The sequence below is a fragment of the Anomaloglossus baeobatrachus genome, chromosome 8 (genome assembly GCF_048569485.1).
Source record: "Anomaloglossus baeobatrachus isolate aAnoBae1 chromosome 8, aAnoBae1.hap1, whole genome shotgun sequence".
In the NCBI taxonomy this organism is placed as follows: Eukaryota; Metazoa; Chordata; class Amphibia; order Anura; family Aromobatidae; genus Anomaloglossus; species Anomaloglossus baeobatrachus.
The window spans coordinates 58,434,781-58,460,802 of NC_134360.1; the positions used below are offsets into that span (position 1 = coordinate 58,434,781).

Below are 26,022 nucleotides of genomic sequence, written 5' to 3' on the forward strand. Positions count from 1 at the left end.
TAACTATTACATTTGTGGGGTCATCGTTGCCCCCAGTAACTTTTAGGTTACCATTACACTAGTGGGGTTACTGTTGCCCCCGGGTAACTATTACACTAGTGGGGTCACTGCTTTATTTGTGTAACTATTACACTTGTGGGGGTCACCCCTATACTTGGGTACCCATTACACTTGTGGGGTCACTGCTGCCCCCCGGTAACTATTACACTTGTGGGGTCACTACTGCCCCAAGGTAACTTTTACACTTGTGGGGGTCACCATTAATTATTACAATGGAGTTACACTCGTACACGACACATTTGACGTGGGGACTCGCTCAAGAAGCTGTGGGAGGTTATTCGGAGCTATACCCAATATCCGGACCGAGCGCTCGCTGCATTACACCTTATTAATTCGCTGGCTTGCATTTTCCCTTTGTGTCTTTTGCCACTATAGGGGATGTTTGTGCTGCGGTCGGGGGTTACTGAAGCGGCAGAGAATACATTAGAGCGTCGTCCCCTCCGAACCGGAGTCATATGCTAATTTTATTCTAAAGAAGATTACCTAGCACTTCATCACTTCTGACCTGAATGGCCTCCGAAGAGGGGGTCATTCACTAACTCACATCCATATCCCACCTACTCTAACTCGCAGGCCTCCGCTGTAAGCCGGGGCATAATGTGGGTGACGGGCTGACAGATGGGTGACACCCACTCGCTTAACCCTTCCTCATGGTTCGCCCCTTTGATGTGACACAATGCAGAGTCTGATCGGCTGGAGGGTGATTGGCGGCTGTCACTCCCACTGCAATCGTTACAGAGCCAAGGTCCAGTGCACGGGGATTAAGTAGGATGATGGACGTCAGATAAAGCCAAATTGTGACCTGTGACCTCGCCCAGGTGCTAGTCCGCCCCAGGCACAAAACCAGGCGAGATGTGCAGCAGCGTCCACGGGGCAGAAGCCCTGACAAATTGCAGCTTGTTAAATATCTGTGTTATTTATTACATGTTATCACGTCCTGTCCGGCCATAAACAGGACATCCTCGCGCCTCTACGAATATAGATCTGTATTTACACTGCAGAGATTCGCCCGTCCTCGACATTTTCTGCCATCTCATTGCAATCATTGAATAATCCGACCGCGAACATCGGTTATCAATAACCACGGGGCAATGAGTCACCCGGACTGGGCACCATCTGTGCTGCTGGCCGCCATATTTAGTGGAAAGGGATGGACGCACAAAGTAAATATACAAGGGAATGAGAAATGTATGGGGCCAGTTGTCTGAAAGGGGATCGTGAAAAGTGGCTTATTAATTCCTCGAATTACTGCAGGGCATAGTCGTTCTGGCTGACCTTGGTAGTAAAGGGTTAACAGGTAACGCAGCTCGTGACGTGAACTGGTTAAGAAGCATCGGGGAGTCGCACGCTCCTCATCCCGCTGGTACCCATAGGAAATCAGTGCCAGGAAAACCCATTACCATCCTTGTCTGTGTCAATTAGCTTCTAATTATGGTCTTGTGATGCTCGGGAGATAATTAACATGTAAATGACATTACAGTGTTTATAGTCAATAATCCCGCGCTGGGGCTTCTTCTGGAGGCAGCGGTACCTGGCTGCGGCTCGTGTGGCACCGAATGGCAGCGCATGGCTGGCATCCAGAGAAAGCAATAAAAGGCTGCGCGTGCCCCGCACCCACCTCCGCTGCCATTACTACAGAGGTAAAAAGAAAATCATAAAATGCACAATCCAAGAAAAATAAAACCAAGACAGAGTAAAGCTAGATATGTGAAAGTGTGCACAAGTAGGATTAATACGGCACGCCCCATTGTGGGGAAAGGGTTAATGGGGTTTAGGGCACAGAGGGGCCTAATGTACAGTGAAAGCAGGAGAGGAGACAAGAGTCCACTCAACCTGAAACCACAGACTTTCCGAGACGCAGGGTCCTCCCCCCGTGGCTGTGCGGACTCTCTATAGGGATATCGTCCATATGCATCCTATTACTGCAGCATATGTGGAACCGTATAGCTACGCCCGTTCCTCCGCTCCGCTGGCAGAGCCGACACCACATGCAGAGTATTAGGACAAGTATCCCCGAGTAGTATCTCCAGCATTATCACGGCACATGTGGAATGTTACTTCTAAGAATATGACAGCATATGTGCAGCATTTCCTAAAGGGATATTACGGCATATGCAGAAAATTACCTCTCCACATCCAGCCATATGCCTGGGATTACCCGTAGGAATATCACACCCTGTACCGCATACACACACACACACGTGTGGCGCCATATGTGGAGTGTTACCTGGGGACACACAGGACTTCACCCGTGGATATAACAAGTACACAGCCCCTCCAGGAGCAGCCAGGGCTCGTTTTATTAGGATGGAAGTATGGGGGTGGGGAATAGGTAAAACACAGGAGGGAGGAAGCAAAGCCACGATTTAGGGGGAAGAGAAGAGAAGGGGGTGATGGGGAGTACAGGCAGCGGGAAGAAGGAGGCTCTGAAATCACACAGTCCTGCAGAGATGGAGACTTACCAGGAATTTTGGAAAAGGACCAAGTGAGCAGAAACATTTGTGGGGTGGAGCGCAGTTTGTGTGTGTGAGGCGAACACTGAAAACCGCCAGGACACATATATACACCGCAGTATATGGGGCCACATGTATAATGCACCACCTTCATTAACGAGCTGCTGTATCACACAGCGAACTGCGCTATCCGTGGCCACAGGACCGATAAGAACCAGCGTACAGATTCCAGTAATTGCCTCCAACTGAGAGAGAAGACGACGCTTGTAGGAATCGGAGCCATTTACCTGGACTGCACGCTGCAGATGTGGAAGAGACGGCGCAGGGAGGGGGGCTTCATTTGCTTAATATCAGGTTGGGGAGGTTGGTGAGCCACAAGCAGCTCTTAGAGGGAGAGAAAGCCCAGAGATTGGCAGATAATTATACCTGCTTGTACTGCGGCTGTCAGGGGACCCCCTACACTCAGTCATTACAGGAGCGGGAGGGAAGGGAGGTGGAGAAGAGCATGCTGAAAGACGAGGAAGCGGGGGGTAAGGAGGAGACGCGACTGGGAGAGGAGGGGGACACGCTGGAAACCCAGGCAGCGGACCCCAATTCATAGAACAGGAGCCCCATTTTTTAAAGCAAAAGGGAAGGAGCAGACAGTGGAAACGTAACAGAGACAGAACCAAAGGATTAATTATACGATATCAGCCAGGAGCGAGATGAGTCACGGGGACTACGCTGGAGAAAGCGCTGCACCGGGGCAGATAATGGAGATCCGGGGACTTTTCTGTAGCTTGTACACATAAATGAAAGTTATTATATCATGATGACTGGAGGCAGATGAGAAACCATAACGTGAGCTCGCTACATTATCGGATGTCAGCGAGTATTGTCCAAACTAGAGGGAGTGTAGATCAGAAGGGGTCGCTGCAAAGCTCTACAATCTGGTGGAGGTCAGTCCCTTCTTTCCTCCGTTCCTCTATCCCCACTCACTACATTCAGGCTTCTACCTTTCAGCAGAGCGGAAAATCCAGCAGAGATTAAATCAAATGAGGCCCTTGGACTAGTCCCCCGTCCCCTCCCATTCTGGCGAGAAGGTCAAAGTCATGGTTGGTGACACAACGCCATCAGGAGCAGGTAATAAGGGAACGGTACAGCAATATGGCATTTTAGGCTATTTACTATCTCCACTCACTGAGCTGTTGTGACTGACAGTCTCTTATAGAATAAGTGCATGTACACACAGGGAGGATCGGCCGCGCCATCTACAGCGCATTACAGCAGCACAAAATCGGATTACACAATTTCATCCACTCAAAAAAAACCACAAAAAATTGCAGCGGAGATTCACAAGCGCTGCGGACTTTAAATGCAGCGCAAGGGGTGAGATGTGCGGCAAATCTGCAGCAGCTACACAACGATATCCACTTCTGCTGCTGTGTATTTCCCACTTTTGCGCACACACCTGGACAACAAATTCACAGAAACTTCCATTACATTCATGGAAGACGTGTGCTTGATGTAGAAACAAATCCACTAAGATGAATGGGATGGACACAGACATGGAATAAGTCTGTAGATCCACCATCTCCCTCCATAATGTTGCACACGGGGAAGGCTACTGGTCCTTTATAGAAAGGCTGCACAACATTGAAGGCCACTTTACACACAGAGATAAATCTGCGGCAGATCTGTGGTTGCAGTGAAATTGTGGACAATCAGTGCCAGGTTTGTGGCTGTGTACAAATGGAACAATATGTCCATGATTTCACTGCAACCACAGATCTGCCAAAGATTTATCTCTGTGTGTGACGGGGCCTTAAGATTAAGGGCCGTTTCACACATCCGGCACTTCGCCGGATTGCTGGATCCGGCACACTTCAGTACAGTGTAATACTGTACAATGGCATCGACAAGGACAATGACAGCATGTGACCGGAGGTTGCTGCAATGCCATTGTACTGTATTACACTGTACTGGAGTGTGCCGGATCCAGCGAAATGCCGGATGTGTGAAACGGCACTAAGGCAGCTTTTGCTGTGCCACACTTCAAAAACAGGGTCCGATTTGTTGGGACTGCCTTGTTGCGGTACCCTTGGGTTCGGTTCGGGCTGCTGTTGTGGGCAAAGTCACAAAGTAGCCCTAGCATTGGGGTACGATCTTATCTATACGCTGACATTTTTCACTTGCTGGATATAACATGTGAAGTCATCACAGATTTCCTCACCGCTACATTAGTGGTGAAATGTGCGTCAGAACTCAGAACAAGAATGACGCCGCATGTGAAAGACATCGGTAAAATCTCCCCCACTCGCAGATTTTACCTCCATAAATCCACATGTGAATTCTGCATACAATCTGCCATGTGCGAATTCACGCTTACAAGGAATAAGTAGATGCAACATGTGCACAGTAATATTAGCGCTAGGCTATGCCATGAGCCTAACCTAGATGTGCTGCTACCTGGCACACAAGGTGTTAACGCCAATAGGCACTCGACATGACAGACAGGTCTCTCCTGATTTCATAACCTGCATTGATTGCACTGACCCTCCCTCCTATAATCGCCCCTCTCCTCCCGGAAAAGCTCCCGCAGAGCGGCTGAGAAATGATCATAACAAATGGAGGATTAACCTCTTCAGCGCTGGAAAAGATTCGGTCTTACCTCGGAAGGAGAGCTGCACTCGGGGGGTCGGAGGGGTAATATCCTTTGCAACGGTGTGGTAAAAACTCAGCAGGATCCAGGAGAGTATCAGCGGGTCCAGAGGGTGCATGGCGCAAAGCGGGATCCTGTCAAAAGAAAACACAAAAAGAAATGAACCCATGAAATAACCAAAGACGTGGCGGCTGCGCCCGTCTCATCACAGTCACTCCATTCACTCTTATCTGCGAGGTCTCCTGCAGGAGAAATCTAATAAACTTCGGCTCATCCATTACACCGCGCTGACACCGCTGGTGCAGAACATGCCCCGCTCCGGACTGCACATATTTGGGAGGGGTGTGATGGTTCTTACACCTGGGGCAAATATTAAACTAGATTCAATTGTATTCACATCAAAAACTACAGGAGGCTCTTAGAAATATGTGACAGACACCTCTGGGTAATACCTGACCCTGACAACTGCTGTTCAGCGCAAGAAAGAACGAGGACAGAAAGAGAAAACACAAAAAACAGGCGAGATTCAGTTGCGTGAAGTAAAGTCACTAATACCCTATATACACCTGGCGTAATGCTCAGTGCCGACAACAGGACATGCCGGCTGGTTGTCAATAATGGGGGACGCTTCTCCAGAGCTGATCTGCAGTATAGGCACGGCGGGGGCACTCTAGCTTACGGGCGGCGTTACCCTTTGTCACTATGAAGGCTGTATGCTGGAGGGTTGTTCACGATCTATATTAATAAAGTGTAGAATGAAGTCCTGATGACATCTCCTCCGGGTAAAATGCTTCATAATTGGATGAGTGAACACCTGTCGTCTTCTTCACATCAACCTTTCCAATCATCGCTTCCCTCTCAATCAGGAAGATTGGAGCACACGGTGCGAGGGTTTACAAGAGCAAACAGCCAGCTCTGACATGGCCACACCGGGGTGTGCCGAAGACATTAGATGGCGGAAATTAGCCAAACTCTTCTCAAAAGTAACCATGTAATTAAAAGCTTAGAAGCAACACAAGAGTCATGAATGACACAGGGCCTGGAATCGCTGCTGACTTGTCTGATCAGCACTCCAGGACCCGACAAGAGGTAATCCCGAATATAAAGGTGTGTGGAGCAAGAATGCAGGTCCCTAACTGTGCCCTCGAGGGCATCAGGAGAACTCCAGTCAGGGGGACAATTGAGGACAACTTGCTTTGGCCAGGGCAGTGAACCAACCTTTGCCTGAATATAGGAAAACTCAGCTTGGGCTTAAAACTTGCCAACCTGTTGCCGATAACCAGCGATAAGGCGATCGGTGGTCAGGTAATAGGTAGGGATGATCGAATACCTCCGAATAGGTCGACAATATGCGAATATTCGATATGCAATGTAAGTCTATAGGAAGCCCGAATAATTCTGAATAGTTGTTATTTGGGTTTCTCATAGACTTACATTGCGCATCGAATATTCACAAATAGTCAAATAGCGGCGACCTATTCGGAAAATATTTGCGAAGCCGAATATTTGAGGTATTCGATCATCCTAGTAATAGCCTGTTCGCACACTGATCGCACATTCCTTAGTAACCTGTCCTGTGTACTGTATATAGAATATCACTGGGCTTGGTGCAGCTCTCGAATACAATGTGCTGGTGAGAACTATTATTTTTAGGGCACTCACACTGGCGTATAAAAACCCTCCAAAAAATGTCCCATCTTCATCCAGAAAAGTGAGATGAGTGGAATCTGTTTGATATTCCGTGGTGATTTTTCTCTCGCCTAACTTCCGTATGCCATGAGTCTTTTTCTCAGCAGCTATTATGATCATTTACAGGACCATTTACAGTGTCCTATGCTACCGAATGGTAATGTTTCCGTAAAAAACAAACGCCACAAAAAAACACGCGCAAGTCGACTGCTCTTTTCCTTGCACCCATTAACGAGTCGTGTCCTATAGATGAGTTCCAGTCCGATTTGAGTTGAGAACTAACAGAGTTAAATAGATGGGTAGAGTGCTCAAAAAGGGACTAACATGTAATCTCAACCCTATTTTAAAATGTGCAATTTTTATTAATATTCATTAAAATGTACCCACAAACAGACACACAAACATATAAATGAGAATGGGAACTCATATATATTGTACTGTGCAAGCACCACTATAGGGCTTTCCATCTCATCCCTATATCAGGGTCAGGTAGAGGGAGAGCCGACGTGGAACGGGGACGCCCGGTAACTTATGGTGTCATACCCTCCGTTGTTAGGTAGGGATACACTACCCTTATAGGGCTATATTAGTTTCCCTTCCCTTTCCTAAAGTGAGTGTGTATATAAAACTCCTTGGTTATTTACAAGGATAACGTGATCCATTCTCATTTATATGTTTGTGTGTCTGTTTGTGGGTACATTTTAATGAATATTAATAAAAATTGCACATTTTAAAATAGGGTTGAGATTAAGTTAGTCCCGATTTGAGTTGAGGACAAACTTGCAGATCTGCTCTGCCTCATTCTCTAACATTGGTCCGAGTGCAATTAATTTTTTTTTCACAATGCGGTTATTTCCTCACATTGCACTCGTCCATTTTATACGCTAGAGTACCCTCACGCAAAGGTCAAAATCATTGCACACAAATATTTTGCAACTAGCAGCCTGTTCAGACACGCCAATTTACCAAGAACGCTCGGTCCTGACTGCCGTCCAATGTAAGTGCACCCAAGTTATTGTTCTGCACTGCGTCAGTCCTGGGTGACCACACAGATAAGTCAGCTGAAGGGAAGATTTGTTTAGGTTTTTTTTCTAAAAGCCTGAACAACCCCTTTAAGCACACTGCCTCTTCTGCAGTTCTCTCATGCATCAGCTAGATCAGGATGAATAGAGTCATGCAGGTGCAGCGAGACCCTGTAAATGAATGAGTGGTGATATAATAGATGACTGGATATCCAATAATGTTGCGGCAGCTGTAGAGCTGTTCCTAGGTGGACAAACGGCCTCTCTAAAGTCCCATGTACAGTTCAGACAATGAGGGGTCCGGGTGATGGAGAGCTGCTCTCTGACTGACTCGGACCCTTTGTGGTGTGTGACCTCTGTTACTATTGGGGGAAGAGTTCAGGGTCAGTGCCATATTTTTTAGACTTTTATTTGGTTTGTGAGGGGCGACACGCTCAGTCCCCCGGCCGCTAGCACCTCAATTGTCTCTGGGTAAGTCCCACTTATCACTGCCACACAAGTGGCGCTTGCTTCCTGCCCGGCTATTAGTCTTGGTTCACGCTATCCTATATTGGTGGGGATTTCTGTTACTATTAAAGCCAATTGCAAATTAACTGAAAAATGTATTGAAGCATTGATGCATTTCGAACCACGTTCTCCTGAACTAGAGTCCAATTTGCTTCTTTATGAGTTGGAAGGCATAGTATTCCCCGGGCAATGGCGGCCTCACATCTGGCCTGGCTCCCGCGGGCTCGCTATCCTCACTGTTTGGTTTGGCTTCGCTGAGAATCGGCCACGCGGTGACTATAGAGTGACAGAAATGAGCAGATGCATAAATAAACACGACCGTCTTCTCAGTGTCCCTTCATCAAGCTTCCTCCATTGACTTCCTCTTGTCTTCTCATCTCCAACATAACAATTCCCTACTGAGTGTGTAAAACACATAAGCTTCATAGCGGGAATGTTTGTTTAATGCTGCCGGTGCTGCCCGGTAACCTCACACCGCTGGCCGCTTAACCCCGCGCCTGCCGGAGCGGTGATCCCTGCTGCTCGTGTGTAACAGGTCTGCTATTAAGCAAAAAGGCTAATGCGTTTTCAAGGAAATAAAAAAAAAGTTCCATAAAAGATTTTCTTACAACTCAGCGCCGCGCTGGGTTCACAAAGGAACCATTTTTTATTGTAGCTGCCGGTTAATTGATATTTTGAACGAGGTTCTTTATAATAGGCAACAGCGAGAAGGGAGGAGGATGGACGGGAAGCGGCTGAGAAGAAAGAACGAGCGAAAGAGAGCGCCGGCACAGTCTGACGCCGCAGGAACGTGACAGACGGCGGACGTGACTGCTGATGGAAAACAGACAAGGTGCAACCAGGTGAAAATCCACACAGAACAGTAACAGCCAGAGTAGATGTCAGAGCCACTGGATGTGTGGTCCCCGGGGTCCCGCTGTGTGTCTTGGCTCAAAACCCACCTCATCAAGCTCCGTACGTTATGGAAGACCAGTAGTTTAGAGACGTCTGTGGTCAGCTCTACACACTGATGCTAATAGTCTTAGATCAGTAACGAGTGACAACCAAAATCAAGCAACTTCATATGATGATGGTGGCCAAAGATCTTCACCGCCATTCACGATATGGACAGGTCTACGTGGCCACAAGCAGTGGGTAAAAAGCGTAAAACAAGTCTCTACTATTGCTTCATTATAATCTAATATATAAAGCTCAGGGTATGTATGTGTATGCATGCACGCGCGCGTGTCCGCTAAAGGAATTTGCACCATCGCGTGTACAATCACGAAATTTTGCACAGACACTCCATGTGACTCAGGGAACGTCATAGACTATGTTTTGACGGGAAAATTTAACCTCGCGCTTTACAGTTGCTCTCCAAAATCCTACCTCCATTAAACCGAATGGAGGTGGGAGCTACAGGCTATTAATAGCAACTGTCAGTGGTTGCTTTAAGAACAAAATAAACTGTTAGTATAAGAAGCTTATGTGTGACGTAATATGATGTCGGTGGGGAGACGGATAGAGAGAGACAGACAGGCAAAGAGACAGACAGACAGAGAAAGAGAGAGACACAGAGATAGAGAGAGACAGACAGAGAGACTGATACAGACACAGACAGACAGACAGACAAACTCGAAGAGAGACAGTTACTATCCCGGGCAACGCCCTGGTACTACAGCGAGTTTGTTATACAGGCATACAGAAACCTGACGTGTTTCGAGCCTGTCTCACTTACATAAAGTAGAGGAAACCCACTTGACGGGTGATGCCTCAACATCAGTCAGAAAGCAGTGGCGACCTCGATAGAAGAGGCAACGTGAGCTAACAATGGTGGGCATTGGAGCAATCATGTCCTACATCCAGAGCTTTATTGGGGGATTAAATTACAAAAACGATTAAAATAATATATAGAAAGGAAAAAGTAGGAGAAAATGTGCTTACACTGGTTATACTGTCCACGCTAGGAGATAGTCTTCACATCCATCATACCATTCACACCAACACAATACATTAATGATGATAGCGGGGTCATCTAGGCACTTAGTGGTGATATATCTTGTCATTTGCTGTAAATACTGGAGCAGCTTAGCCATATGGAGATTAAACCAGTGGATTAAACAATTAGGTTTCATTTTATGGGTTGAAACGGAACACCCTATGTCTGATGCTTATTATGCACAATACAGTGCCTACAAGTAGTATTCAACCCCCTGCAGATTTAGCAGGTTTGATAAGATGCAAATAAGTTAGAGCCTGCAAACTTCAAACAAGAGCAGGATTTATTAACAGATGCATAAATCTTACAAACCAACAAGTTATGTTGCTCAGTTAAATTTTAATAAATTTTCAACATAAAAGTGTGGGTCAATTATTATTCAACCCCTAGGTTTAATATTTTGTGGAATAACCCTTGTTTGCAATTACAGCTAATAATCGTCTTTTATAAGACCTGATCAGGCCGGCACAGGTCTCTGGAGTTATCTTGGCCCACTCCTCCATGCAGATCTTCTCCAAGTTATCTAGGTTCTTTGGGTGTCTCATGTGGACTTTAATCTTGAGCTCCTTCCACAAGTTTTCAATTGGGTTAAGGTCAGGAGACTGACTAGGCCACTGCAACACCTTGATTTTTTTCCCGCTTGAACCAGGCCTTGGTTTTCTTGGCTGTGTGCTTTGGGTTGTTGTCTTGTTGGAAGATGAAATGACGACTCATCTTAAGATCCTTGATGGAGGAGCGGAGGTTCTTGGCCAAAATCTCCAGGTAGGCCGTGCTATCCATCTTCCCATGGATGCGGACCAGATGGCCAGGCCCCTTGGCTGAGAAACAGCCCCACAGCATGATGCTGCCACCACCATGCTTGACTGTAGGGATGGTATTCTTGGGGTCGTATGCAGTGCCATCCAGTCTCCAAACGTCACGTGTGTGGTTGGCACCAAAGATCTCGATCTTGGTCTCATCAGACCAGAGAACCTTGAACCAGTCTGTCTCAGAGTCCTCCAAGTGATCATGAGCAAACTGTTGACGAGCCTTGACATGACGCTTTGAAAGTAAAAAGGTACCTTACGGGCTTCTCTGGAACGGAGACCATTGCGGTGGAGTACGTTACTTATGGTATTGACTGAAACCAATGTCCCCACTGCCATGAGATCTTCCCGGAGCTCCTTCCTTGTTGTCCTTGGGTTAGCCTTGACTCTTCGGACAAGCCTGGCCTCGGCACGGGTGGAAACTTTCAAAGGCTGTCCAGGCTGTGGAAGGCTAACAGTAGTTCCATAAGCCTTCCACTTCCGGATGATGCTCCCAACAGTGGAGACAGGTAGGCCCAACTCCTTGGAAAGGGTTTTGTACCCCTTGCCAGCCTTGTGACCCTCCACGATCTTGTCTCTGATGGCCTTGGAATGCTCCTTTGTCTTTCCCATGTTGACCAAGTATGAGTGCTGTTCACAAGTTTGGGGAGGGTCTTAATTAGTCAGAAAAGGCTGGAAAAATAGATAATTAATCCAAACATGTGAAGTTCATTGTTCTTTGTGCCTGAAATACTTCTTAATACTTTAGGGGAACCAAAACAGAATTCTGGTGGTTTGAGGGGTTGAATAATAAATGACCCTCTGAATAAAACCTTTTCACAAATTTAAAAAAAAAAAAGAAATAACATTCTTTTTTGCTGCAGTGCATTTCACACTTCCAGGCTGATCTACAGTCCAAATGTCACAATGCCAAGTTAATTCCGAATGTGTAAACCTGCTAAATCTGCAGGGGGTTGAATACTACTTGTAGGCACTGTATATGAGCAAAACGCATGAAATAGCACTGTGGCGCCCTCAAGCTTGGGACAGCAGTTGTGTGACAACATGGCAGTGATCACTGTACAATTTATAAAATACCGAAGTATCAAGATGAGCAGGTTTTGCAAGTCTATTCACATTAAGACTTTTGTTTTTTATATCTATGACATAATTTACACTGAAGCTAAAAATATCCCGTGTTTCATCAAAAGTAAAACAGAGTCTAAAATTAATTCTTGAACAAAAAAAAAATATCAACATTTATTCAAAATTAAATCATGTCTTCACATTCTGGAACATCAACATTTTGTGCTATTTCTATTACTGGGTCAGATGAACATTTTCTTATCTGCTCTACTATTCTTGTGGTGCAAAAAACCAGTCCTATAGTGGTGGTGGGTACAGACCATATTTACAAAGGATTAAATGACGTGCTTAACATTATTATTCTCTATCTACTGCAAAGTGTACCCCCAAAAGAAAGCAGACACCCCCTAAAAGAATTGCAGTTACCAGATCCCAAACAAATTAGAGATAGCAAGTGAATGGTCTCTCACATACAAATCTGTGTTGCTGTCAGGACCCCCTGTGTTCTACAGCGTTTGGCTCCCCCTGGTGACTGGAAGCAGTATACCTCTCGCGGAGTGATACTGGTATCTGATCTGTTTGTGAGAGCTGCAGCTGCAATGCAGCTGGAACAGCGAGGGACCTGACAGCGACGCAGATCTCTGTGTGAGGGCCCATCCACCATCAGCACTTGCCAACTGCAATTGTTTGGGATCTGTTTCTTTTGGGGAGGTATGCTTCCTGCGATGAAGAATCCCGCTGTATTCTTTAACTTTTTTAGCTGCTTGGATACTTAATTATGGAACTACAACTAGTGCTATTTTTTGGAGAAGGGCTTATATGTTAAGCATACATAAAAAAAAAAATCCTGCAGGGGCTTACAGTTAGGTCCAGAAATATTTGGACAGTGACACAATTTGGTGGAGTTGGGCTCTGCATGCCACCACATTCGATTTGAAATGAAACCTCTACAACAGAATTCAAGTGCAGATTGTAACGTTTAATTTGAAGGTTTGAACAAAAATATCTGATAGAAATTGTAGGAATTGTACACATTTCTTTACAAACACTCCACATTTTTGGAGGTCAAAAGTAATTGGACAAATAAACCAAATCCAAACAAAATATTTTTATTTTCAATATTTTGTTGCGAATTCTTTGGAGGCAATCACTGCCTTAAGTCTGGAACCCATGGACATCACCAAACGCTGGGTTTCCTCCTTCTTAATGCTTTTCCAGGCCTTTACAGCCGCAGCCTTCAGGTCTTGCTTGTTTGTGGGTCTTTCCGTCTTAAGTCTGGATTTGAGCAAGTGAAATGCATGCTCAATTGGGTTAAGATCTGGTGATTGACTTGGCCATTGCAGAATGTTCCACTTTTTTGCACTCATGAACTCCTGGGTAGCTTTGGCTGTATGCTTGGGGTCATTGTCCATCTGTACTATGAAGCGCCGTCCGATCAACTTTGCGGCATTTGGCTGAATCTGGGCTGAAAGTATATCCCGGTACACTTCAGAATTCATCCGGCTACTCTTGTCTGCTGTTTTGTCATCAATAAACACAAGTGACCCAGTGCCATTGAAAGCCATGCATGCCCATGCCATCACGTTGCCTCCACCATGTTTTACAGAGGATGTGGTGTGCCTTGGATCATGTGCCGTTCCCTTTCTTCTCCAAACTTTTTTCTTCCCATCATTCTGGTACAGGTTGATCTTTGTCTCATCTGTCCATAGAATACTTTTCCAGGACTGAGCTGGCTTCATGAGGTGTTTTTCAGCAAATTTAACTCTGGCCTGTCTATTTTTGGAATTGATGAATGGTTTGCATCTAGATGTGAACCCTTTGTATTTACTTTTATGGAGTCTTCTCTTTACTGTTGACTTAGAGACAGATACACCTACTTCACTGAGAGTGTTCTGGACTTCAGTTGATGTTGTGAACGGGTTCTTCTTCACCAAAGAAAGTATGCGGCGATCAGCCACCACTGTTGTCATCCGTGGACGCCCAGGCCTTTTTGAGTTCCCAAGCTCACCAGTCAATTCCTTTTTTCTCAGGATGTACCCGACTGTTGATTTTGCTACTCCAAGCATGTCTGCTATCTCTCTGATGGATTTTTTCTTTTTTTTCAGCCTCAGGATGTTCTGCTTTACCTCAATTGAGAGTTCCTTAAACCACATGTTGTCTGGTCACAGCAACAGCTTCCAAATGCAAAACCACACACCTGTAATCAACCCCAGACCTTTTAACTACTTCATTGATTACAGGTTAACGAGGGAGACGCCTTCAGAGTTAATTGCAGCCCTTAGAGTCCCTTGTCCAATTACTTTTGGTCCCTTGAAAAAGAGGAGGCTATGCATTACAGAGCTATGATTCCTAAACCCTTTCTCCGATTTGGATGTGAAAACTCTCATATTGCAGCTGGGAGTGTGCACTTTCAGCCCATATTATATATATAATTGTATTTCTAAACATGTTTTTGTAAACAGCTAAAATAACAAAACTTATGTCACTGTCCAAATATTTCTGGACCTAACTGTATTTTCAGGGTAGGTCTTATTTTTAGGGGAAACCGTGTGGGTGTATATAATATATATATACACACAAATTATTTTTAAAGAAAGAGTTTGGTCAAATACATTTGTGATTAGTAGCATAAATGTGCATCCGGCACCAATTAAGGTTTTATATTGTATGGATGTCTGTCTTCAGTTACGTGCAGCACAAATCAGTGAACCAGAATTATGTGCATGAGATGGGCATTTTGCGTATTATACTGAAGTGTAATCTACCAATACAACATTTATTCTCTATTTTCCCAAGGGACACTTCACTTCGCTCAATTGTGGTCTCCACTCCAGCCTGACTAATTCTGAGGCTTTACCTTTCACGTGTGATTAATATCACGTGGTCAGTTTATCAGGCGGAAAGTTTCTACACTTGTGGATCATCCACTTTTTATGTATCTATGAGTAAGAGTCACACAGACTCGAAACGCGTCAGAAATGTTATTTGTATGCCTATCTAGCATATTTTATTTAAAGCAGTAAAATATTTTTCTATTTATTTTTTTTAAATCTAGTGCTGGATGGGAAACCTAATCACCATGGCTTCATGTCTCACAAGTTTGCTCTGTGCCCAGGAACATGGATGAACTACAGGCTGGAACAAACCTATCTCTTAGGCTGCTTTCACACATCCGGTTTTAGCAGTGCGGCTAAATCCGGCTCTAAAACCTATGCAACGGATGCGGCGAAAAAAAAAAGCATCCTTTGCATAAGTTTTTACATGCGGCCCGTCCGGTTTTTGCCGGTTGCGGCACACTACAGAGCATGCGCAGTGCAAAAAAACGCATGCGGCAGCCGGATGCGTTTTTTGCTGCATCGCGCCGCATCCGGCGTTCATAGGAATGCATTGGGAAAAAAAAAAAAAACGCTGCATCGGACAGGTGCGGCACGATGCAGTTTTTTTCGCCGGACAAAAAAAAAATGCCAGGCAACGTTCCATCCGGCCGCCGCCGCATTGTAACGCACAGCAAAAACCGGATGTGTGAAAGCAGCCTTAGGGATGAGCTGAATCAACAAACTGTTTTGTGTTTTTTTTGTAATATAGAAAAGTAAAAAAAGTGAGCAGCCGAAACTCTTAGAACATTATAAAGTTGGCAGGAAGAAGACAACACAAAGTTTTACGACTGCACAAATCAGCCAAAAGGAAGTAACCAGAGATGTATCATTATGTGATGACCGGTCATGTTATCCAAAACTGAAGATTCACAGCTTGTGGATTATGAGAACCCGGTGGTAGGTGGTTTACAAACAAGAACATTCACAACTACAATTTTGTCCACGTTTTCACTGAAAATAAGTGGTAAATATGGAGTACTTTTGCAGCAACCACTGATTTCCAGCACAAGTATTTCTTTACACTGATGCCATATTCTATAAAATGTAAAAAGATGGTGGGGCAGATTTACTAAAATTCTCACCATAAGTCCTGGTGCCTACACTGCAAGAACAGGTATTAAGTATTTTACACACTTTTTCAACCTTACTCAACAAAGAACATGGATTTGCATTAGTGTGGGCCACAATGCAGCCAAAGATTGGTCTAATGTAAGCCAACTAAGAGGTTGACTAATGCTGGGGTTGTGCCGAATGTATCGTTCTCCATCAGCTACTTTTCTCAGCTACGGACACGAAGGCTCGGGGAAGTACCAAGCGAACAGCGAAAGGGAAAGGAGACCCTATGTCTAGGGAAGGAGGAGATGGTGACCCCTGACCAAGCCTATCGCTGGGCCCTGGCTTTCGTCATCATTCTAGATAGGTTCCACACCTATGCACAGAGCAGGATACATGGCCCTAGGCTGACCCCTATCTAGTCTCTAGGTAGGAAAAGGATGGGTTGAGCTCTTCGTCAACCTCACTAAGAGCTAAAGGACGCACAGGGATAACAAACAAGGGAAAATAAACAACTTATCTCCAAGAAGATTCAGGGAAAGAGACTGCAACACGCAAGAAGATACACCACGTGAATGCAAGCCGACTGCTTGCACTCAGGATCTGTAGGAAGTTAGAGCTATCACCAGCACAGACCAGAAGGGAATGAGAGAATTTAAGGAGATAAAGGGAAGTGCTGATGAAGACAGCTAAAAGTGTGAGGAACTCCACAGGGTCCTAAAGGGAAAGGTATGAACCCCAAGCAGAGGAGATACATAAGATAGCATATATCTGTAGATTGTGAGCCTTCGTGGGCAGGTTGCTCTCTCCTCCGGTACCAGTCTGTTTTTGTATTGTTCATGATTATTGTACTTTTTCTTTTTTTTCTATATATACACCCTTTTACCATGGAATAAATGCCATAATAATAATAATAATAATATACACCAAACAGGAATAATAGACGGTAAGGGAGCAGTTTGTGCAGCCAAATGCTGCGACCTTCTAAAGCTGGACACCACAGGACTGTCTGTCACCTGTGACACACACGTGGCAGCTATAACAAACGAAGACCGTATTGATAAATCTGTACCAATATGTCCCCGCTCCCGGGTTTCTTGGCCGGAGGGTGTGGCTCAGCTCCAGCTGGTCTTATTACGACTCGCTAATACCACATGTATTTGCAGTTGTGTGCCGTCATTCAGAAACCATGTCCTGGTGAGACTGACAGGACAAACAAGTCATTAACAGGAGACGTCCGGCAGCTCGTCTCTCCAGACAGGTGATCACCCATCGCCTCATGTTGCGCTGCCGCCATCTTAAGTCAGTCCAATCGTTTGAGCTCCCCCACTTCTTCACACCCTTTCATATTTTGTTTCACATGCAGGATTTTGTAGCTAAAATAAACAACCCTCTGACGAGAGAAAGTGACGAGCTGGGGGGGGATGGCGAAGCTGGAAACCATGAGTCAAACTGGAGGAAACTGAAGGTCAAACATTACCATGGCGTAAGATCTGTAGTGACAAGAAAGATTAGAAGGATACCAGATAGGTTATTAGACTGGAGATTGCATCCGAGCTGCGATGTGCTGCAGACTTCGTCCCTTGAGTTTGCTATGTAATATTTTCTTTTCCAGCGTCCTAGGAGGCCTGAGAAAGTGAAAAATGGGAAAATGGGAAGAGCGAGGATGATGCACAGCAAGAAGAATCTGCAGCGACTTATGTTAAACGCAAGTGAATAGCACATGGGCCCCAAACCCTTCCACATGTATCATCCAGGATGATTTTATGTGACATATTTTACTCACTGCAATGTAAATGATCAATTGTGCCTCTGAGCATACCCGAACATTCACAACTAGCAGAAGCAGATTTTGGAAAAAGTCTGCTGTGTGGACATAGCCCTAGTAACAATATAAAGCAGCGTACGATACATGAGAAGAGGACACGAAGCCGCCATCAGCGAGTGGGAACACAAAACACACACACAGGTATCCCAGGGCTGAAATTACAACCATTATCTACGGCTGTCTCGCTTCTCCTGAATTATTTAGTGCAGAGTTGGGGGGGGATCACCTTTCAGTAAGGGGGAGTGCAGACTGAGTATTAGGAGGCCTGGATACCGTACACATTACATGTGGCACTTAACCCCTTCTCCTGCCACTTAAATCAAGAGTACCACACAGCACACGGGCGATATACGATCCTGAGGATCAAGCTGCATGCAAGGGGCATCATTATCCACAGAAAAATACAGCATTTCCACTTTAAGAACAGAGACGCACACTTTATAAAGAGACGGATGCTGTATTAGGCTAGTTTCACACTTGCGTTTTTTTCCTTCAGCCGCAATCCGCAGTTTTGGAAAACAGCGGAATCCATTAACAGATTCCGCTGCTTCCCATAGACTTGTATGGACGACGGATTGCGACTGATGGACCTGCGTTGCTTCCACTGGCCGACGCTGCGTTGCTTCCGCCGGGCGGAAGGAACGCAGCATGTAACGTTCTTTGAGCAGCGGAATCCTTTATTTTTTCACTGCGCATGTTCATTTTTTTTTTTAAATCACAGAAACTTTGTTTTGTCTCTCGGTGGCCAAACGATCAGCTGATTGCCCGGCAGCCGACTTTTGAGAGCACTCACCTGATCGCCCGGCGACCGGCTTTTGAGAGCGCTCAGCTGATCGCCCGGCGACCGGCTTTTGAGAGCGCTCAGCTGATCGCCCAGCGGCTTTTGAGAGCGCTCAGCTGATCGCCCAGCGGCTTTTGAGAGCGCTCAGCTGATCGCCCAGCGGCTTTTGAGAGCGCTCAGCTGATCGCCCAGCGGCCGGCTTTTGAGAGCGCTCAGCTGATCGCCCAGCGGCCGGCTTTTGAGAGCGCTCAGCTTAATCGCCCGTCAGCCAGCTTTTGAGAGCGATAGCTGATCGCCTGTCGGCCGGCTTTTGAGAATGATCAGCTGATCGCCCGGCAGCCGGGTGATCAGCTGATCGTTCACAATAGTCTGCCGCCGGTAAAACTGTGAAAAAAAAAAAAGCAGATTCCGTTTTGTACGATCCGTTGTGCCACTATATGCAACACATCCGTTGCATCCGTCACACAATGCAATGGATGCAACCGTTGCCGTTCACCGCAAGTGTGAAACTAGCCTAAAAAATGCAGGAGCTACGGTATATAAAGAGCCGGCACTAGAGCGCCTCATCAGAGATCACCTCAGCGGATAATACAATCAGCAACAAACAGGAGTATTAGACCCAACCTGAGCATTACATTTCCCACAATGCCCCCGGGACCCTCGCCCCATACTGGACACATACCACTCGCCCCTTGTTCTATCCGACCCCAGACAGGATTATCCAAGCTAATTGGATTATCAGTTATGTTGAATTTCTGCTTTATGGTGGGGAATGTGCAAGGCTGAAGACGGTTCAAGAGCACCGAATTCACAAGCAAAGTAAAGTACTTTACTCGTAAAGTAAAAAAAAAAAAAAAAAGATATATATTATATATATATATATATATATATGTCTCTGGCAGAATTCCTGCACAGACTTGATTGTGTTGTGACATTTGTAATCTTCCATTATCACCAGCGTTTAAAAGCCTTTTGGCTTAAGCCAATAATTTCCTTCAGTTTGATCATGGCCCGGATGTCATCAGGGAACCCATCACTGTAATTGGAGCTTATCTATACGTTATTGTGATGGAGATTACAGAAAGCAGAAGGATCTGCCACAGACTGAACATGACAGTGCGGTGTAACTGCGCCATTCATGCCCGCCCCTAGTAGTGTAAGCCATGGGGACAGTGTCTTTATGCATTTTTTTTTTTTACCTTCTCAGGAATTAAAAAATTCTATCCTATTGATAAAACCAGGCGCATGGCTGAGGCACAGTAACCGTCACCTTCGATGCATTGAGCTGCCGTAATTATGCAAGTTCACAAAACATATGACTATTCACGGCTCGTCTGCCGCTGTCTGACAGTTACCACTGCCGACACATGTGATGGGGCGAGCAACACTCAAAACGTGCGCCATAAGATGCACACGTCACCTTCATCCTCATATCTATTCCTGGTGTCCCAGTTATACAAGACTACAAAGCAGAAAATGTATAGATTTATGCAAACGCCGGTCTGGAGGCTCCGAGCCGAGCCGTATAGAACCACATCAAAGATTAGAGCAGATCAGACAAGAATCTAAAGCAGACGCCACAATCACATGAAGACGGCAACGCGCTTTGCATTGCTGAGTGGATTATGGTCGTCAGCAGGGATGTATGTGCCATAGAATAAGCTAGGCAGTTTATACCAGTCACTGCTTAAAGGGCCAGAGAAAAGAACCTGCATCCTTGTAAAGAATACCTTTCACCGGACACACCAGACAATGCTCATCAGAATGTGGTCCACAGACTACAGAAGTCATCCATCCCATCCCGGACGTTCACGGCACAGGGCCCAAAATCAACCATCCTGGAGGTTTATGGCACGGGGTTCAAAATCAGCCATCTAGGAGGATCACTGCACAGGGCTCAAAATCCGCCATCTCAGAAGGTCGCAGCACGGACCCAAACATCAGCCATCCTTGAAGGTCACGGCACAGGGCTCAAAATCAGCCATCCTTGAAGTTCATGGTACAGAGTCCAGTAGGAGGCATCCCAAAGAGTCACGGCATGAGGCCCATAATCAGCCATCCCAGAGATTCACTCTCACGACGCCCAAGATCAGCCATTTTGGAGGTTCCTGGCACGAAGCCCAATATCAGACATCTTGGAAGACGAGGCCCAAAAATCAGCCATCCCCGAGGTTCACATTGTACTTAGTGATTAGAACTTGTGTGCCCCAGATAATCCATTACAAGCAGAACTTTCTGGCCTACTCCAGGTGACATGATGCCTTTAAGAGTTTCCATGAGCAAACTTAAAACCAAATCCAGTATGGCTTTTGCACCTTCATGTAACACTAGGTCTGCACAAAACAGCAACATAGAATTGTACATTTCCACACAGCTCTCCACCCAACAAGTCAGCTCTATATGAAGAGGTGCGAATATAAATGCAAGCTGTATAACTATTGTACCAAATGAACAAGGGTCCTGAGGCTCTAAAAAAAACAATGCCCTCAACTGGACCCAAATACTATAGCAGTGGGTTAATCAGATCTGCACTTGTGCCTTTATTTATGGCGTCTGCCGGTGGAGTCAGTTACACAAAACTTCCTTTAATTTGCCTTTAGAACAATGAATAATGTAGCGTAATCCGCAGTCTGACACTGCGCCGTATAGAAGAGCGGCGCTCACGACCAGCTCTAAGCACAGCGTTTCTACAAAGCACACGTGTGAGCATTTACAGCAGGCATGTCATCCAGAAATTAACCTCCAGCGTCATCTGTTATCGTCTCCAGCGTCTGAATCAAGAGCCGGCATCCTAAACATATTCTAATTAAAGCCTTATTTTTTCTGATGGCAGAAAGCAACAAACCGATTGCTCAATCAGAGAGTCCATTGAGCGACGTCTCGGTTGATTTAACGTAGCGAACCAAAAAGCCCTAATCAAAATGTCTTCTGGAAAATTATTCACAAAATCGCATCCCCAAGCTGGAAATCTGAGAATAAAGGAGGGATTCTCGGGTCCGCACATCCCATAATACACTGGGACAACGGAAATAACCAGAATAAGGCTCGAAATCCAAGATATTTGCTCAGAGGAAGGATGGAGTTACATAGATCATAAATTATATAGAAAGTCCGGAACCTGAGGGATTGGTACGGACACTCGGACTATACAGGCCACGCTGATCACTGCTGCATCTACGGCCACAAAACGCTGTTCAGAGAAAATTACCATCGTTGAGTTTAACAAGAGCTGAATGACAATTACCCGAAACGCGGCCGTCCAGATTAATCGACTTAATATTCCAAGAGGATCAGAGCGAGAAGTCAGTTGCAGATATATCTACTGATTGGGGTGGGGGTAGGGCTTCTTAGCCTGTTGCTTTGCTCCTCTGTGTCCTGTTGCCCTTCAGTGCCGGTAACGATAAAACTTGTGAAATTCAGATGGTCAGCACTTAGAAGCTTTTGTTTTGCACGAGAGGATTATCACATAAATTAGCTGTTCAGACTGAAAGGGTCAATAAGGAGATTATGGGACACAGACAAAACCAATGGTTATATGGGCTGCCCCAGGTGGAGGGGGATAACGACATCTTGATGGACTGTAAAGATCCGCTTACAGACAATGAGCGATCAATACAAGTATCTGTCATCGGCGGTGAAGATTGATGTAGTCCTGAAATGGCACATGTAAGCAGCCACCCTCCGATTACACAGCTCTGTACGACCGCTACCACCACAGATAGGAAGGAAACCAAAGATCACATTAATGCCATAGTGAAGGTGCATACTAACACCGGCAGAAAGTCGCCGATCACCGAGGCCCAGTGTCCGCAATGTATAAGGGAGAGCCGTGTATAGGAACTGACAATCATTAACGAGGGAATGAGGAAGAAGATCAAAAAGAACCTTTCTTGGACGTGTCTGTGCGGGCTTCAAACAAGGACACGGCCTAAACACCGGCAACTGTCCACAACCGGTCACAAACTCTCAGCGCAAACGCATTTATACAACAGAGCGGAAATACATAGGGGGAAAAAATCTCAATCACCACCTCTCTCCATTTTTGTTCCCTGTCACCCATTAGACAGTGTTCACACAAGTGGTTTTTGACCGCCTCTAAAAACAGTTTTTCAAGAGGAAAAAGATTCAGGAGAGTTTTCTATTCCTTAAAAGTAACCAGATTTGGGGCCTAAAAGCTGCGGCCACCACCAATGGGTTCTTATATACAGCATTCTAACAAGCTGTATATAAGAGCCCAGGCCGCTGTTTAGAACGTAAAAATCACTTTATAATACTCCCGAGGGGCGGGATGGAACAGACTGGTCGGATGGGTGTCTCTGTTCTTCGGTAGCGGCGCCTCCTCTTTCGGCCATCTCTGTCCTCCTCCTTCTGAAATCTGGGTCCTGCGCAGGCGCACTTTGATCTGCCCTGAGTAAGGCAGATCAAAGTATTGTAGTGCACCTGCGCAGGACCTCAATGCCAGCTAGTGTGGAAGACGTAGGACACGTCATGCACCCAGACTTCAGAAGAAGGAGGACAGAGATGGCCGAAAGAGGAGGCGCCGGTACCGGAGACACCCATCCGACCAGTCTGAACCGCCCCATCCCTTAGGTATTATGATTTTTAAGTTCTATACAGCGGCCTGGGCTCTCATATACAGTATGTTAGAACGCTGTATATAAGAGCCCACTGCTGGTGGCTGCAGCTTATAGTCACCAAATCTGGTGACAGGTTCCCTTTAAGCGGTTTTGAAGATTTATTTTTTTCCCTAAGACTCGCTTTTGATTTGACAGTGCCTAATGTGCACAGGTTTACTTCCTACAAAGAAGTAAAGAAGTTACCAGCAGAATTCTTTTTTTTTATATTTTTTTTAAAGAAAAAAAACTCATGCAAATTGGATTTCCCATAGAAATGAAAAGTCTTCCCAGTTTCCGAAGCAAATTTTGAAGCATACATGTATATATACCTCATTTTTTGTGGGGGAGGGGGGTAAATGGTCTACAGAGCTCAGGAGATCAAGCCACTACCGTAGCAGTCGTTCATGGAGGTGACAGTCACTCATTGGATGAGAGGAAAGTCGCTCCCGGCACCTCACAATCCCCCATGCTCATCGTCCGAGCGTATATCTTTTTTTCTGTTGTGAAGCTGCAACTCATTTGCTTCCAGAACTTGCTGCAGATTTTCTGGGCTACAATTTGTGAGAACATTTCGTCACAGATTCTCTTTATTATTATTTTAGGCGCTAAGCCGAGAGATAAAAATATTCATCTGCCCAGAGTGAAAGGCGACGATGTCGAAGAGGGACCGCAGCTTCATCTGTTTGATGGAAACTTTTGTTTTTCTTTTTTTGCTTTTATTTTGGAAACGAAGGGAGAAGAATCCTTCACAGATCAGGCTTCATCTAAGTTCACATTGCATTTCTGGCATCTGACTAACAAATACGCCATGGAAGCATCCGTCATTAATAGACTATGATAGTGACAGATATGTCATTAACAATCCACTGACAAGCCCCCATGATGTATAGGACTGGTGCTCACATGTCCAATGTAAGCTCTGCTCTATAGTTTATTAACTGGACTTTGTGGATTAAAATGGCACAGGACTACTCCACTCTATGCCTTTAAAGGGTACTTTACACGCTGTGATATCGGTACCGATATTGCTAGCGATCGTACCCGCCCCCCGTCGGTTGTGCGTCACGGGCAAATCGCTGCCCGTGGCACACAACATCACTAACACCCGTCACACGAACTTACCTTCCCTGCAACGTCGCTCTGGCCGGCGATCCGTCTCCTTTCTAAGGGGGCGGTTCGTGCGGCGTCACACGGCAGCCGTCCAATAGCAGAGGAGGGGCGGAGATGAGCGTCCGGAACATGCCTCCCACCTCCTTCCTTCCTCATTGCCGGTGGACGCAGGTAAGGAGATGTTCATCGTTCCTGCGTTGTCACACACAGCGATGTGCGCTGCCGCAGGAACGACGAATAACATCGTACCTGCAGCTGCAACGATATTTGGAAAAGGAGCGACGTGTCAACGAGCAACGATTTTTCACGTGTCACACGCTGTGATGACGCTAACGGCGCCGGATGTGCGTCACTAACGACGTGACCCCGACGATATATCGTTAACGATGTCGCAGCGTGTAAAGCACCCTTTAGTGTTCTACAGGTAGAGACCCGTCCAGCAGAGCCTCACAGACATTTTTAGAGGGTATCTCCAAGGCATCGGAGACTGGAAAGAACAAAAGATGGAGTTTTCACCTTTCTCCAATGCTTTGGACGTAGTTTCTTCAGCAGGGAGGAAGGTCGAGCCAAGTTTGCACAGAATTCTTCTTGTGCTGCATAGGACTTTTCTCAAAATACATGTTTAGCGTGGATGTCGGAAACTCGGGCAGTGGAAGAGTCAGAAGAAACTTACTAACTCCACCTTCAAAATCAAAGTATAACACATTGTATCAATTAATAAATGCAAAGATTTTTCTATACTTTACTACAATAAATTTATTACCAATTCTTATACATAAACCATTCATGATGGAGCTGGACGTCTGGCACAGAGCAGCCACCAGGATCATGGCATTAATAACTCTACAGGGTTACAGACAAACATACAGGATCAAGGAAACCTGAAGAGGAGACTCCCTTTCTGTTTTTAGTATTAAACGTCCATAGTCTATGTACATAAATGGCGCCACTGCTGACAGATAAGACGATTATACCGCTGTCATTACATGCTCCGATATAAAATACTCGTCTGTCACTTTGTTCCAATGACTCGCTTGCCGCCTGTAACTGACACCAACTTCATCAATTAATTAACATAACTTAGTAATTGCAAGAGGGATAGAAAAAGAAAATCCCAAGAGCATCATCACTTCTAATGGGAAAATCCTATGAGACTGACGGGGCAGACAAGAAGAGGACTGCCAGGTTCCGTCATGCCTGATCCTGCCGGAGAATCTTAGGCAGCACGGTGGCTCAGTGGTTAGCACTGCAGTCTTGCAGCACCGTGGTCCTGTATTCAAAGGACACCATCTGCAAGGAGTTCGTATGTTCTCCTCATGTTTGTGTGGGTTTCCTCCAGGTTCTCCAGTTTCCTCCTACACTCCAAAAAAACCATACTGATAAGGACTTTAGATTGTGAGCCCCAATGGGGACAGTGTTGCCATTGTATGTAAAGCGCAGTGGCATTAATAGCGCTATATAAATGAATAAATATGATTATAGTTACATTACAGCTTAGGAGTCACAACTAGTCTAGCACCCTCAAAACAGTCTCGAT

General features: G+C 45.6%; 1 protein-coding gene across 4 annotated transcripts in view; it reads right to left on the reverse strand.

Annotated features, from left to right (window-relative positions):
• SEMA3F (semaphorin 3F) overlaps positions 1 to 26,022 on the reverse strand; it is an 85,685-nt gene that overhangs the window by 54,216 nt on the left and 5,447 nt on the right. For all 4 annotated transcript variants that reach the window (XM_075321681.1, XM_075321680.1, XM_075321679.1 and 1 more), the window contains exon 2: positions 5,164 to 5,288. In XM_075321681.1, the coding sequence (XP_075177796.1) occupies positions 5,164 to 5,272 (109 nt within the window). In that variant the 5' untranslated portion in view covers positions 5,273 to 5,288. The remainder of the gene's footprint in view (positions 1 to 5,163; positions 5,289 to 26,022) is intronic.